The sequence below is a fragment of the Choloepus didactylus genome, chromosome 8, assembly GCF_015220235.1.
Source record: "Choloepus didactylus isolate mChoDid1 chromosome 8, mChoDid1.pri, whole genome shotgun sequence".
Taxonomy (NCBI): Eukaryota; Metazoa; Chordata; class Mammalia; order Pilosa; family Megalonychidae; genus Choloepus; species Choloepus didactylus.
Genome location: NC_051314.1, coordinates 18,263,831 through 18,277,257, shown reverse-complemented (window position 1 = coordinate 18,277,257; position 13,427 = coordinate 18,263,831). Strand labels below are relative to the sequence as shown.

At 37.8% G+C, this 13,427-nt stretch overlaps 1 protein-coding gene across 3 annotated transcripts in view; it reads left to right on the top strand.

Annotated features, from left to right (window-relative positions):
* HMGXB4 (HMG-box containing 4) overlaps positions 1-13,427 on the top strand; it is a 29,552-nt gene that overhangs the window by 3,152 nt on the left and 12,973 nt on the right. The window contains exons 2-5 of one of the 3 annotated variants that reach the window (XM_037846671.1): positions 1,418-1,516; positions 2,173-2,321; positions 2,576-2,654; positions 3,441-4,396. In XM_037846671.1, coding sequence (XP_037702599.1) covers positions 1,486-1,516; positions 2,173-2,321; positions 2,576-2,654; positions 3,441-4,396 — 1,215 coding nt within the window. In that variant the 5' untranslated portion in view covers positions 1,418-1,485. Of the gene's footprint in view, positions 1-1,417; positions 1,517-2,172; positions 2,322-2,575; positions 2,655-2,761; positions 2,875-3,440; positions 4,397-13,427 lie in introns of all 3 variants that reach the window. The other 2 variants (XM_037846672.1, XM_037846673.1) reach the window with 2 other exon arrangements.

Sequence of the window (13,427 nt, the reverse complement as noted above, 5' to 3'; positions counted from 1 at the left end):
CCTGTTTATCTTTAAAATAATTGAGTTCATTTCTTTCCTGTACTCTAGCTTCTTTTACTTTGACCAAGTCCATTCTTTCATTTCTCTTCTTAGGGAAGTGGAGAAACGCTTTTTTGTTTCTTTTCTTAATATTACTTGTAAGTCATTCTTGGTAACATTTTTTCTCCTTCTGTTTTCAACTTAGACCTATCCATGTATCATATTTTGTCCAATTTATGCAAATAAATCTTTTTTGTTTTCGTTTTTAAATGTCTTTAAAAGCTCTTATGAAAGTTCCCCTTGTTAAATCAAATTCATTCTTTCACAGAAGTTACTTCAGTATCATCCACACCTTCCTTAAGGGATTAGTAATGCCCCTTTGAAGTCTCCTTCAACATTTCTAAATTCCATTATGGTAATGAAGGTAAAATCATGTTTAAATAGATGACCAAACAATTCACTTGCTGAATGAGAACACTTTCAATATATTGAGTATATAGTTTTGAAATTTCCTGCAGATTTTCCCTGCAGGACTTGTAGCACCACCTGTCCTTAAAGTATTTGAAGGACTTTACCTTACTGTCAGTTTATAGCTTTATCATCTTCAAAGGCATAGTGGACACAGAAACTTCAATGCCAAAAAAATAAATAATTTTAACAAATTCAGCATAATATTTAGAACACTTAAATTGCAGTAATTCTTCTAATCAGTCAAAATCTTAATAATAAAATATTTATCACCAGTGGACAAATAGATAATTCTCCTTTATTTCCACCTAGACAAACTAGCTTTAAGAAAGGCTATTTGATAGTGTTGAGAGCTGTCATGTGGCCAACTAATCGAAAGTATACCTACTTTTATAATTACATGAATTTGAGCAAAGTCTTAGCCCAGCAAAATGCATATGAAAAAAATACATACTCTGAAGCTCTTTACTAGCCTTATAATGTTACCATCATTTATATTTGAATTGCAATATAATAAATTTTGGCATGTCACCAATCCAGTTGGTAGGATTTTGTGGTCTTCCTCTTTATGGTGTAATCTGTCTTGCTCTGTATTCTTTATCTGTGCATTTTGTAACCATGATTGAACCCATGTCTCTGACCTAATGTCAGTTTTTACTCTTCCTTAGTGTTGTCAGTCCTGTTTGCATTCCAGAAGTTCTCCCTAATTTTGAAGTATTTTTATGGAGGAGGTATTTTTATACTTCCCTAAATCCCAACTTTAATTCCTGAATCAAATCCAATTAAGCCTAGTGTACTTCCTGCAATTTCAACCCCAGTAGATATACAAGCAGAATGAGGAGGTGACAAGACACTCCTTTATTTCTTGCTGCCCTTCCAGTCGGCCCTTGGATCACTACACATTTCCATCTGGAAGTTTTCTCCACAGTGATTTCACATTACAGGAGGGTTTTCCTTCTTTGTTTCTCAGACCTGGTCCTGTAGACGAGAAGGAGCCGGGACACAGTGATACCTTCTCAAAGGCCCTGCAGGACCACCATGGCTTATGATGACTCCGTGAAGAAAGAAGGTATGACCCCTTATCTGAGAAGCATTCCAAAGGGGGTGTCCTCTTCAATCCTTGCAGCCCATGGACATAGAGACCAGGACTGGGCACCACAATCTGTACTCCCAAATGATGGTCCAGAGCACTGTTACTGAGACTCAGCCTCCACAACATCCCCAGGCTGGGCCCATGAAAACGAAAAGCAGGAAAGGGGTTCCAACATGAGAGTCTGAAATATGAGTCTCTGTAGCTTATTGGGGTGATCCCCTGCAGCACTCTTGGTCCTTGCCAGCTCCAATGTGCAGGAGTCTGGGGATAGGAATCACATATTGGACTCCCACCGAGCAGCACAGCACATGAATCCTTACTCTTTTCAGCCTTACCTCTGCAAGTCCATGTCCATCTGCCAAATCACAACTAAGAAACCATGTCTGAGGATGCACGTTGGGCCTTTGCATAGTGTGGAAGCATTGTTTCTTCAGGTTTGATTCTTGCCTTTGCTGCCAGATCATCAAAAAATATTCTTGTCCCCTTGGATCTAGCCCAGTATTTCATTGGATTTACTGAAACATGATTTCAATTTGAAAATGGAGGGACTGTTGTGTTACATTTGTGGTGATTTGGTCGTTACTTACTTGGCTTTCTCATTTTTTTTCCCCAAATGAACCCATGCTTCTCAGATTGCTTTGATGGTGATCATAGCTTTGAGGACATAGGACTGGCAGCTGGCCGAAGCCAACGAGAAAAGAAACGTTCTTACAAAGATTTTTTAAGGGAAGAGGAAGAAATCGCTGCTCAGGTCAGGAATTCTTCCAAGAAGAAGTTAAAGGTGAGCTTCTAGACATTTGAGTTGGGAAAGTTTTTAACTTTTTAAAATCATATTTCTTAATATTCGAAGAAGGAACTTTTTTTAGTAACTTTTAAAAAGAAAAGTAAAACATTGTCCATGTCTATTTTTATTCTTTCTTGTGTTTTACTTTGTTTTTCTAAAGTTAAAAATTATCAAAGAACAAGAATGGTTCCAGACCACTTTTGCCTCCTTATTTTATTCATAGTTCAAAAAGTCTTCCTCTTTAATTCCAGGATAGTGAACTCTTCTTCTTGGGGACGGACACACACAAGAAGAAGAGGAAGCACTCCTCTGATGATTACTATTATGGAGGTAAGGGTGGGAAAGGGCAACAGGTGGGATAAACACATCACTGGTTCTTGGAGTCGGGGTAGGGGAAAGGGATCCAGATGTTGCTGACTCAGTGGCCTATTTAACAGGAGAGTGGTTCTTGTTCTGAGTGCCGATAAACCAGTGTGAAGGAGGAGAGGTGGAGGGCTGGTATTTTGGAGGATTCAGCATAGAAGAACAGTCTTCATTTGTGATACACAAGGTACCAGGTTCCTTCTCCCCCCAATCATCCACTTATCTTGTGCCCATTGTTATCTAGCATCCCCTTTGCCATATGTAGTCCCTGGGCCCTCTGGCCTGCTCCTGTGGGTTAATTCTTCATCCAGTGTGTATCGACTCACAAGACCAGTTTTTCTTAGCTATGGTCTGCACAAAGCTGAAGAGACTAACCCTTTTCCAAAATGGGTTTGTCCCAAATACAGAAACAAATGATACTCTGTCTACTGTCCAACCCAAAGTATAACTGCCCTTAATCCCACAGCCATAATCCATAATTCTGGGTGTCCTCTTCTTGGTTATTTGTGAAGACTCAGTGAAGAGAAACAACTTTAGTAGCAAGAACTGTCTCCAGGGTCAGAGGCAGAATATACCAAGCCAAGAAGCACGTGGGCATCATCTGTGAATGTTAGGAATCAGTTGAAGGGTTGCCCCTCAAATCATTCCTGTTAGCCTTTGCCTCGTGTTAGTGGGGTGTTTTTGGTGAGAAAGGTAACATTTGTGGAAGTAGCTTCCTGTAATACTCACATTACTTCTCTTGACTATTTCCAGACATTTCATCTTTGGAATCGTCACAGAAGAAAAAGAAAAAGTCCAGCCCGCAATCTGCCGATACAGCTATGGACCTATTGAAGGCTATCACTTCCCCACTAGCAGCAGGCTCCAAGCCCCCCAGAAAGACAGGGGAGAAGTCTTCTAGTTCTTCAAGCTACTCAGAGAGTAAAAAGGAACACCACAGGAAGAAAGTAAGTGGAAGCAGTGGGGAACTATCCCTGGAGGATGGTGGCTCCCACAAATCAAAAAAAATGAAACCGCTGTATGTGAACACAGAGACGCTGACCCTTCGTGAGCCTGATGGCTTAAAGATGAAACTTATTCTCTCACCAAAGGAGAAAGGAAGCAGCTCAGTTGATGAGGAGCCTTTTCAGTACCCTTCTCAACAAGCGACTGTGAAAAAATCCTCTAAGAAATCAACTCGGGATGAGCAAAGTGCTTTACTCCTAGGACATGAGTTACAGAGCTTTCTGAAAACGGCCCGGAAGAAGCACAAAGCCTCATCAGACCCACATTCATCTCCTGGCCCTGAAGGCTGTGGATCTGATGCCTCCCAGTTCCCAGAATCTCACAGTACTAACCTTGATCTTTCGGGGCTTGAACCTATTCTAGTAGAATCAGACTCGTCTTCTGGTGGGGAGCTGGAGGCTGGGGAGTTAGTGATAGATGATTCTTACCGGGAAATCAAGAAGAAAAAGAAGTCAAAGAAGAGCAAAAAAAAGAAGGACAAGGAGAAGCATAAAGAGAAGCGACACTCCAAGTCCAAAAAAAGTTCAGGACTTCCGGCTGCAGTAGTGGGAGAGGCCACAGTGGCACCTGGCCCTCCTCCTAGCACCCCATACACTGGAGCAGCTGCCCCACCCCCACCACTTCCAGGCCTCCACACAGATGGGCATAGTGAGAAAAAAAAGAAAAAAGAAGAGAAGGACAGAGAGAGAGATAGAGGAGAAAAGGTAAAAAAAAAAAAAATTTAAGTGCGATGGGGGTTAATAGATAAAGCAAGGTCTTCTTTGATAGTAGGTAAACTAGGGGTTAAGCAGCTAAGGTGAACCACTGGGAATTTTGCAAGGTGAGGGTATCTATTGAAATGGTATAAAGAATAACATATTAACAATAACCAAATCTGTCTGGAACAAAATAGGGGCAATCTTAATTAGTCAAGGGTTTTCTTAATAGAGTTATTCTCCCACTGTGCAAGGCTAAGGTTTAGAAATATCTTAGTTAATTCTGACTGAGACGTAGAATTCACAGAAGGGGCAAAATCCAGTTTCTTTTACTCAGCAGCACTGTCTGTCTGGGGGCAGTTGAGGGATATAAGAGGGTGTTCTTTGAGGTCATTTTGAAAAGTAGATTTTCAAAATTAGTAGGGTGGTAGCCAGTCAAGTTAATGGAATAAGCTAATGGATTTCCACTAACGTGTTGGACACATTCTGGTATTCTCTTTAGTGTCAAATGAGTGTTCTTTCACCATTTGAATGCTTATTATGTCAGCCTCAGTGCTTTGATAGATGCCAGGAAGTACAAAGAGGATCAGGATGTAGTTCTTGATCTCAGGGAGCTCACTGTTTGTTGGGAAGGTAAGAATGCGAAATCAGTCACCTCAGTTTGATTTCTTTCCTCACAATTTGAGGAATTTTCCAGCAGTTGTACTTTAAGGTACAAAAGTACCCTTAAAAAGTAAATATTTTTCCCTTTTATGAAAGTACTTTATTATTTTTGTAGAAATTTGGAAATTTAGAACGTAGAAAGAAAAAAGAAAAAAAAAAAAAATCATAGTTTTGTCACCTGAGGACAACCACTCTCTTTGTTTATAGTTCTGCAAAATGAAATGTCAGAAAGAAATCTGAAAGAAAAGCTACCAATAAAGAGAAAATCAAATTTATTAAAATATTGGGAGCAGGAATTTCTGTTCAGTCGAGGTACAAGTTATTTTCCCCATTACAGAGTGCCTTTTAAAAAAGTGTTTATATCTCAGAAAGACAAAACAAAATGATACCTTGAGCCAAGAATCAATGCGAACACACCGAACTGGATATTCAAATACTGGGTCAGTTTTTATTCATTTACTTATTTGAACATTGCTTCACCAAATCCAGAGTGTTCATTCTGTGTTAGATTCTTGTGTTTATCCTAAGAATTTCCATTCTAGTTATATATGATAAAGCTATAAACTAATCTTCCAGTGCTGAAGTTGGGAGAGTGATGTGATCAGAGAAAGCATTTTCAGCTAGGCATTGAAGAAGAGAAAGCATTTCAGTGGAAGGGAAGGCATGGAGAGAGAAAGATGTTTAGGAAAGTGCATCGCTGTGAAATAACTGAACTCTAGTCCTGTGTTTCTAACTGCCTGTGTAAGCATTTCTATTTGTCTGCCCTGGGTACGTCGAGTCAGTATGTCACTAATTGAGCGTGTCATCTGTGCCCCCAAACCTGCATGTCCTCCTCTATTCATTTTCCTGCTGTTTGCCAGTCACCCCAAACTCAAAACCACTTGCTATCATTTTTCTCACCTTTTTATTATGAAAATTTTCAAACAAAAGGATTGAAAGAATTATACAGTGAACACCATATATTTTCCACTGAGACTCTACAACTAACATTTTGTTTTATTTGCTTTATCATGTATCTATCCATTTATCTCGTCAGTCCATCTTATCTTTTTAAATGTAATTCACAGTAAGTTGCATGTATCATACACTTCACCCCTAACACTTCAGCTTGCATATGATTTACTTGACTTCAGTATTTGTTTTCAGATTTGATTTTGTTTTCATGATGAAATGCACAGATCCTAAGTATACCATTTGATGAGTTTTGACAAATGCATAACATCTGTGTAACCCAAACTGCTATCAAGATACAGACATTACTGTCATGCCAGAGAGCACTCTCATACTCCTTCTCAGTCAGTCCCCACCCCAAGAGCAACAACTGTTTGGATTTTTTCCCAACCTTATTGTTTACTTTTACATTTCCCTCTTCCCTGGTCCCCTCCAACTATTTCCACTCAAATATTAAGCCTGATATTTTTCCTCAATAACTATTAAGCCTTTATCTCCTCTATTATCACTGCCACTATCTTGGGCCTCATCCTTGTCTTACTTAATGAAACAAATGGTCTCCTTTCTGCTTCTTCCCTCATGCAATTAATCTTACACATTGATGCCAGTCTGGTCTTCAAGTACCACTCTGATAATGAGAGTCCACTCTCGCCATCTCCAGAGGATCCTTATTATGTTAGACTGTAAGCTCCAAGAGGATCAAGACCATGCCTGTCTTTCTCGCCACTCTGTCCCTAGCGCTTAGCCCACAGTTTGGCCTCTTGTAAGCAGTCAATAAATACGTGTTGAATGAATAAATGTCAAAGTCCAGACCCTTGACCAAGCATTCATAATTGCCCATGATTTAGCCCTAAACCTCTCTTTTCAGCTTTACCTCTTACTAGTCTGCTTTACATATGATGTGCAATAACCAAACTTGTTTCCCGTACATTCTTACTTCCATTCCTTTGCTCATTTTTTTTTTGCAGTGACCTTCATCTCACATTGAAGCTCTGACTTCCCTTCAGGACATAATCAAATGACATTTCTTCTAAGACATCCTGACCACTCCCTCCCAAGTCAGAAAATAACTTCTTGACCCCCATAACACCTTGCTGTCTCTCTTTTTTGCACTTACTTTCTTCCTTGTAGTGCAATTATCTTTGTACATATCCCATTTCCCCTATTAAAAACTGTGCATCTTAAGTGTAGTGATTGTTTTAGTCACCTTAATACTACCTTTAACTCCATAATGTCCTTGGTAATCATTTTGTAAATATTTGTCAGATGAATGAGTATGAATGAAAACAGTATTGAAAAGGCAGACTGGGAGCAAGTTGTAGAGAATGTTAAATACCAAGATAAGGGATTTAGCAGTGGACACTTTGGGGTTTGTGAGCAGGGATTAGATATGATCTACCTAATAGTTTAAGAATGAAATTATAATTGGAGAGGCTTGTGACAGACCACCTAGGAGGCTGTGATCTTTCAGAAGGTCAGTAATAAAAACCTGATGGAAAATGTTGAAGAGATTCAGGAGAGACTGAAGGAAAAAATGATAAGATCTGGCAACTGAACTTGGATCTGGAAGGCAGAAACAGGAATGGGTAAAGGATGACCCTTAAAGTTTTGAAGCTGGGTACTTGGGATTTAAATAAAATTATAGTCTCCTCAAGGATTGGGACTTACTCATCTATAATTCTTCCCATATGGCTAGCAGTTGCTAGTGCAAAATTAATTTTAGTTTATATCAAAAACTTATTATGAATCAATATTTGATTGTAGCTATCCAAAAAAAATTGAAGTAGTCATACTCTGAATCTAATCATTTATTAATCCAGCAAACATTTATTGAGCCCATACTTTGCCTTCTTATGCATGAAAATTTCCTATGGAGCTTAAAAACAAAATACCCTAGCCTGGGCCCCATCCTCTGAGATTCTGATTCATTAGGTCTGAGGTGGGGACCATGCATCTGTTTTTGTTTTTTGTTATTTAAAAAATTCCGCAGGTGAATCTGATGCACATCCAGGACTAAGAAGCACTGATAGCAAAACAGAGTAAGTAATAGAACTATTCTGATCTCTGCTGGGTAGACAACAGCCAGAAAGCTCTATTCTTTTCTAGGTGCCACACTTTCAGGATAGCTACCACCTGTGGCATCCAGAGGCTAAAGTAGCCAGGAAGGTAACGGAATTTTAAAACTTGTCACACAAGGAACATAACACAAAGTATCACAGTAAAGATACATTCACTTTCTAACAGTTGCTTTCTTAATAAACTCATATAAATGTCTGTAAATTACCTGCTCAGTACCCTTTTGGCAAATCTGACAGTTTCGATATGTGGTTCTAAGTAGTTCCACTGTGATTTCCTCCCTAACCATGAACCTTTGTTTCCAAAGGTTTAAAATTAAAATTGTTTAATTGCTAATTTCTAAAGTAATTATTTTGTGTTCAGAGAATATGAGCTGAAATATCTCTGTTTGTTGGCAGTTGTTCAGATTTCCTGTATGGCTTACTGGGTACTCAGTTTTTCCATCTCTTATATTAGGCTTCAGTTATACTATTCAGGTCTTCCAGAGTCTTCCTCTGGAAGTATAGTCTGCCTAATCTATACTTTTTCAGAGGGGAATATTAAAATCTCCCACCGTGAAATGAAGTTGACAGTTTTTCCTACTCTGGCAGTTTTTGCTTTATGTGTTTTGAGTCTGTGTTGTTAGGTGCATAAAAGTTCATGATACTTCTTTTTTGGTAAATTTTATTAGGTACAATATTTCTTTTTTGCTTTTAATGCATTTTGCTTTAAATTATATTTTGCTTGGTTTTATTCTTGCCATACCAGTTTTCTTTTGATTTGTATTTACCCAGTATGTATTTTTCTAACCCATTATCTTCAACCTTTCTGTGTCATTTTGTTTTAAATATGTCTGTGGTAAGTAGCAAATAGCTGGATTATGTGTGTGTGTATTATATCTTGTCAAATAGTTTATATTTCATTAGGTCAGTTTAATCTGTTCACATTTGTTCTTTACTGTTTACCATGTTTTATCTTTGTTTCTTTCTCCTTTTTTTCCTAATGTTTGAGTAGAGTTTTCTTTTTATCCCTTTTCCCCTACTATTTGAAATCCATACAATCTACTTGTTTGTGGGGTTTTTTTTTTTTTCCGTAATTGCCCTTAAATTTTTAACACAGGGTATTGCACATAACAAAGTCTAAAGTCAATCTGCTTTTCCATCCACCATCCTCCTGAACAATGTAAGGAATTTAGACTGCCTTATATGCAGTTTTCCCACCTTCCTTCCCTATCTTCCACTTATTTTCATCATGTATTTTGGCTCTACTTTGTGTTTAATTCCTCCTCAAAATAAGCTATTTTCAAAATTTTAAATAGTTAATACATATTTAGATTTACCAACATATCTACTGTCCTTTTCTGCTCACAGTGTAGCCTACATCTTCCTTTGGATTCAAGTTCTTTCTTGTTGAACAAGTTTGTTTCAGTAAGGGTCTGTGAGTAATAAGATCTCTTTATATTCTGAAAATGTCCTTATTTCCCTCCATGCAGGAATTACAGAAAGGGAGAATAACTTTTAAGTTGACAGTTATTTCTGTGGGTACTTTGAAGATACTGTCCTAGTGACTGATATTTATTATTGCTAACGAGTTCACTCTTAGTTTAACTTCTCATGGATGTGTGTGCATGTATGTAAATTGGTAGTAGTTAAAACCATATCTTCATTTTCTTTAGTTTCGCTACAGTTTGTCCAGATGTGGAATGTATTTTGTTTGTCTTACATGAGTTCTGTGTCTTCAGCCTGGGCACTCAAGTCATTGATTCTGATTGTTAGCCATTGTTTTGTTTTTGTTTTTGTTTTCAAATAAACCCTTCTCTCTCATTCTCTCTGTTCTCTCTTTTTCTAGGTATTTGGCCTTCTCATTTGGCCCTCTCTACTAATTTTCTAATTCTCTTCAGTTTTATCTAGACAATTCTTCAACCTATCCGTTGAATTTTTTATTTTGTTTAATTTCTAGAATTTATTTTTGTTAATTTTTCAAATGTTTTTAACACTGTCCTGTTATTGTTCAGTGGTTCTAGTACTTCCTTTGCCTATTTGAACATTTTAAGTATATTTATTTTAAAGTCATTGTTTGTCTTGATTTAGTATTTCTAGTTTTTGAGGTACAAGTTCTTCTCTTTGTTGCTTCTCTTGACTCTTCCTCATAATATTTCAGTTCCGTGTGATTTATAATTTTTAACTATAAGCTCATCTTCAGCAAAGGTTGTTTACTCTGGGTCTTCTCTTAGTGCCCAGCATTATGGGAGTTCTCTACAGAATAGTTTTAAGTTTGCCTCTACCAAGAACCCTATGGATTTTTTTTTTTTTTTAATTTCTGACCAGTTTTTATGTCAGTTTCTTGGTTTAAGGTCACTTTTACCGCCGTGGTAATATGTACCATGCCAAAATTTGATTTCCAGTTTCTCAGTGTTAACTTTTCACACTCATGGCCTTCCTTAGGAATGAATGGTGTGGAATTTTTGTGGTTCCTATGTGAGGTCAGGCATCCCATTAACTCAGCTTTATACAGGTAGCTCAGTTGCAACTCTGTTCACTTAGAGTTCATGACACAGCCTTAAAACCCTACGTCTCATGGTAAGGCCCAGGTCTGTCCTAATTTCTTGTTGGTATCCTTAGCTTCAGCTCCCACTCAGTACTCTTTGAGTTTCCCTGGTTCTTGGCACCTGACAATTTCCTTTACTTAATTTCAAACTCACAGATTTAAAAAGTTTATCTACTTAATCTGACATTCCTGTATTTAGAGTGAGAACGGAAGTTTCCCACATTACTCGTTCTGCCATGGTGAATAGAAGTCAGTAGTTTTCTTAATAGAAAGAACAACTTATGGACCCCACAGCTGATCAGAGACATATGAGTTATTTGCCCAACATTTTAGATTTAAATAAATTTATAATCTAACTATATTCAAGTTTGATGTTATAAACTTTGTAAAAGAACATGGTAACAGGGCCACCATCAATATTTTGGTCTGCCACCAATACAGAAAATGATTTATTGACAAAACACAAGCAGCTGAAAGCTACTGAGTTTAGCAAACACAATTTATGTTTTTCCCTACAAAATCATTTCAAAACATTTTCAGTATATGTAATGAAAAGTATTGTTTTCTTAAAAAAAAAAAAAACTCATAAAATGAAGATGAGTCGTATAAACCTGAACAGTTTGTATGCTGATAAATATGGTAATTGAAGGAAACTGGGTTTCTTGATTACTTTCTTCCATTATTCAGTGGGCTGCCTTGTGAAAGAGAGATCAGACAATCCAAAAGGATGAGGCTATACAAGAAGATAGAAGTAAGTTTACAAAGTTTTGTTTTAGTATTAAAATAAACTACCTAAAATGCAGGGACAAAATCCACCCAGAGATAGAAAGGAATGCTTCAGGAGCAGTGTTGCTTTAATCTATAGTGAGCCAAGGGTGGAGAGACAACTGGTGAAAATGCTGAAGACTTCCACGGGCCCTTTCTACCTAAATTCTATGGCCAGAACTGTGGTAGAAATAGAAAAGGTGAGAATAGCTGGGTTTGGGAGGAGATAAGTTAGGTTTAGATTTGGAGGAAAAACTTCAAGAGATTCACCTTGTCTGTCTAAGTGGTTGAGAGCAGAGGCTCTGGAACCAGGCCACTTAGATTCAAATCCTGGCTCTACCACTTACAAGCCATGTGCTGTAGGACAAGTTACATGAATTCTCCATCTCTAAATTGTGGGTAATAGACCTGCCTTGCAGGGTTGTTGAGGATTAAATAAGATCATACATGTCAAAGTGCTAAGGATCTCAGTGTGGCAAGGCCCTCGGGTGCCATACCAAACTCACAGGGCTACTGGATATTTTTAAATTTTGAAGGAAATGGCAATGCTTGACATCTGTCAGATACCTCATGGACTACTAGCTTGAAGTAATTCACAGTTTCAACATTGTAGCATGGTACTTCCTTTCAATAATGTCATGTCTTTGCAAAGCTCAGTTTTCTGTGCCTTGATAAAAAGCACATGAAAAGTCATGTAGGTACATTGAACCAAGAAAGTTTGGGAAACTCTGGCTTGGCACATTAATGAGCATTTCAATAAATTTTAGTTGGTGCAGTCATCATCTAAGTAGGAATTGCTAGAGAGTGTTGGAAATGCAAGACCTGGAATTCAGTAGAATAGTTGAAACTAGAGGTAGAGGTTGGGCATTCATGTGCGATAAATGAGATATGTGAGTGGATAAGAGGGTGGTGAGCCCAGAGCATAATCTCAGAATACTCACAGTTAAGGCACTAGAGAAGGAAAAGGGGCCAGTTGTGTGGGAGAAGAAACCTGAGAGAAGGTGGTGTCAGAGAAGCAAGAACAGACATGCTAGAGAATTCTAGGAGTTCAAGTGTCAATGGATGGGCTTGAAAGGAAATTTTCATTAGTTCTCTGAGCCCCAGAAGTTAAGCATAACTACTTTACAAAGGGCCTAAAGAGTTGCTCTTTGAAAGGTCTTGCTACTGTGGCAAACCTAGAAGGTTGTTCCTGGTTGTAGAATTGCAACATTGTGATTTGTCACATTCAGTAAGTGGGCTTGTTACAAGTAATTTGCTACTAATAATAAAATGTCCATGTTTTCAAAATATTAACATTTTATTGCAATAAAACCAAGTCACTTTTATTATAGATATAACCACTGTGATTCACTTGCCATACCGTATATTTTCTTGCATGAGAAAGTCTAGAGTGGAATTACTGGCCTTATATTTGGAAATGTTTTGTATATGTAGAGATTATCCACTATTTGCATATTGACTGAAAGCTCCTCATTTAGAAAAATGTTTGTGTCCTAGAAAATTTTTTACGCCTAAGTTTGAGATCAGAACTTTGGGTCCGCAGTCTGGAGTTCCATCTTATGTGATGGTTAAGTTACATAAGGTGAAAATTGTGAACAGAATGTCCCCTGAAAATCCCTTGGGAAGGCTCCACATTGAAAGCTGACAGATTCTCAGTCCATTACAGCTAGATTTTCTCTCTGTTCAGCACCAGATGAAAGAATTAGTATATATGTTCAGAAGCCATCGTTTTATTTTTTTAAAGTTACGTTAGCTTCAAACATCAGAATCCCACTTGATGTAGTAAGTTGCACACACTGAGAGAGACATACAGGAAGCTATCTAGGGAAAGCATCTCTCTTTCAAATGGCCAATCATAAAACTTACATGAACTTTGTGTGTGTATAATGTCATTCCATTGTATCTTGTGTCTAGTAAAGGGGGATTCAAAAAGAGAGAGCTTTATTTAGAACACTGGAAGTATTTGGAGATGTGAAGCTACTGCTAAATTATAAAGGAGATGCAGCACCCAAAACTCAGTTCTGTAACATCTCTAAACAGGACTGGCTTCAACAAAAGA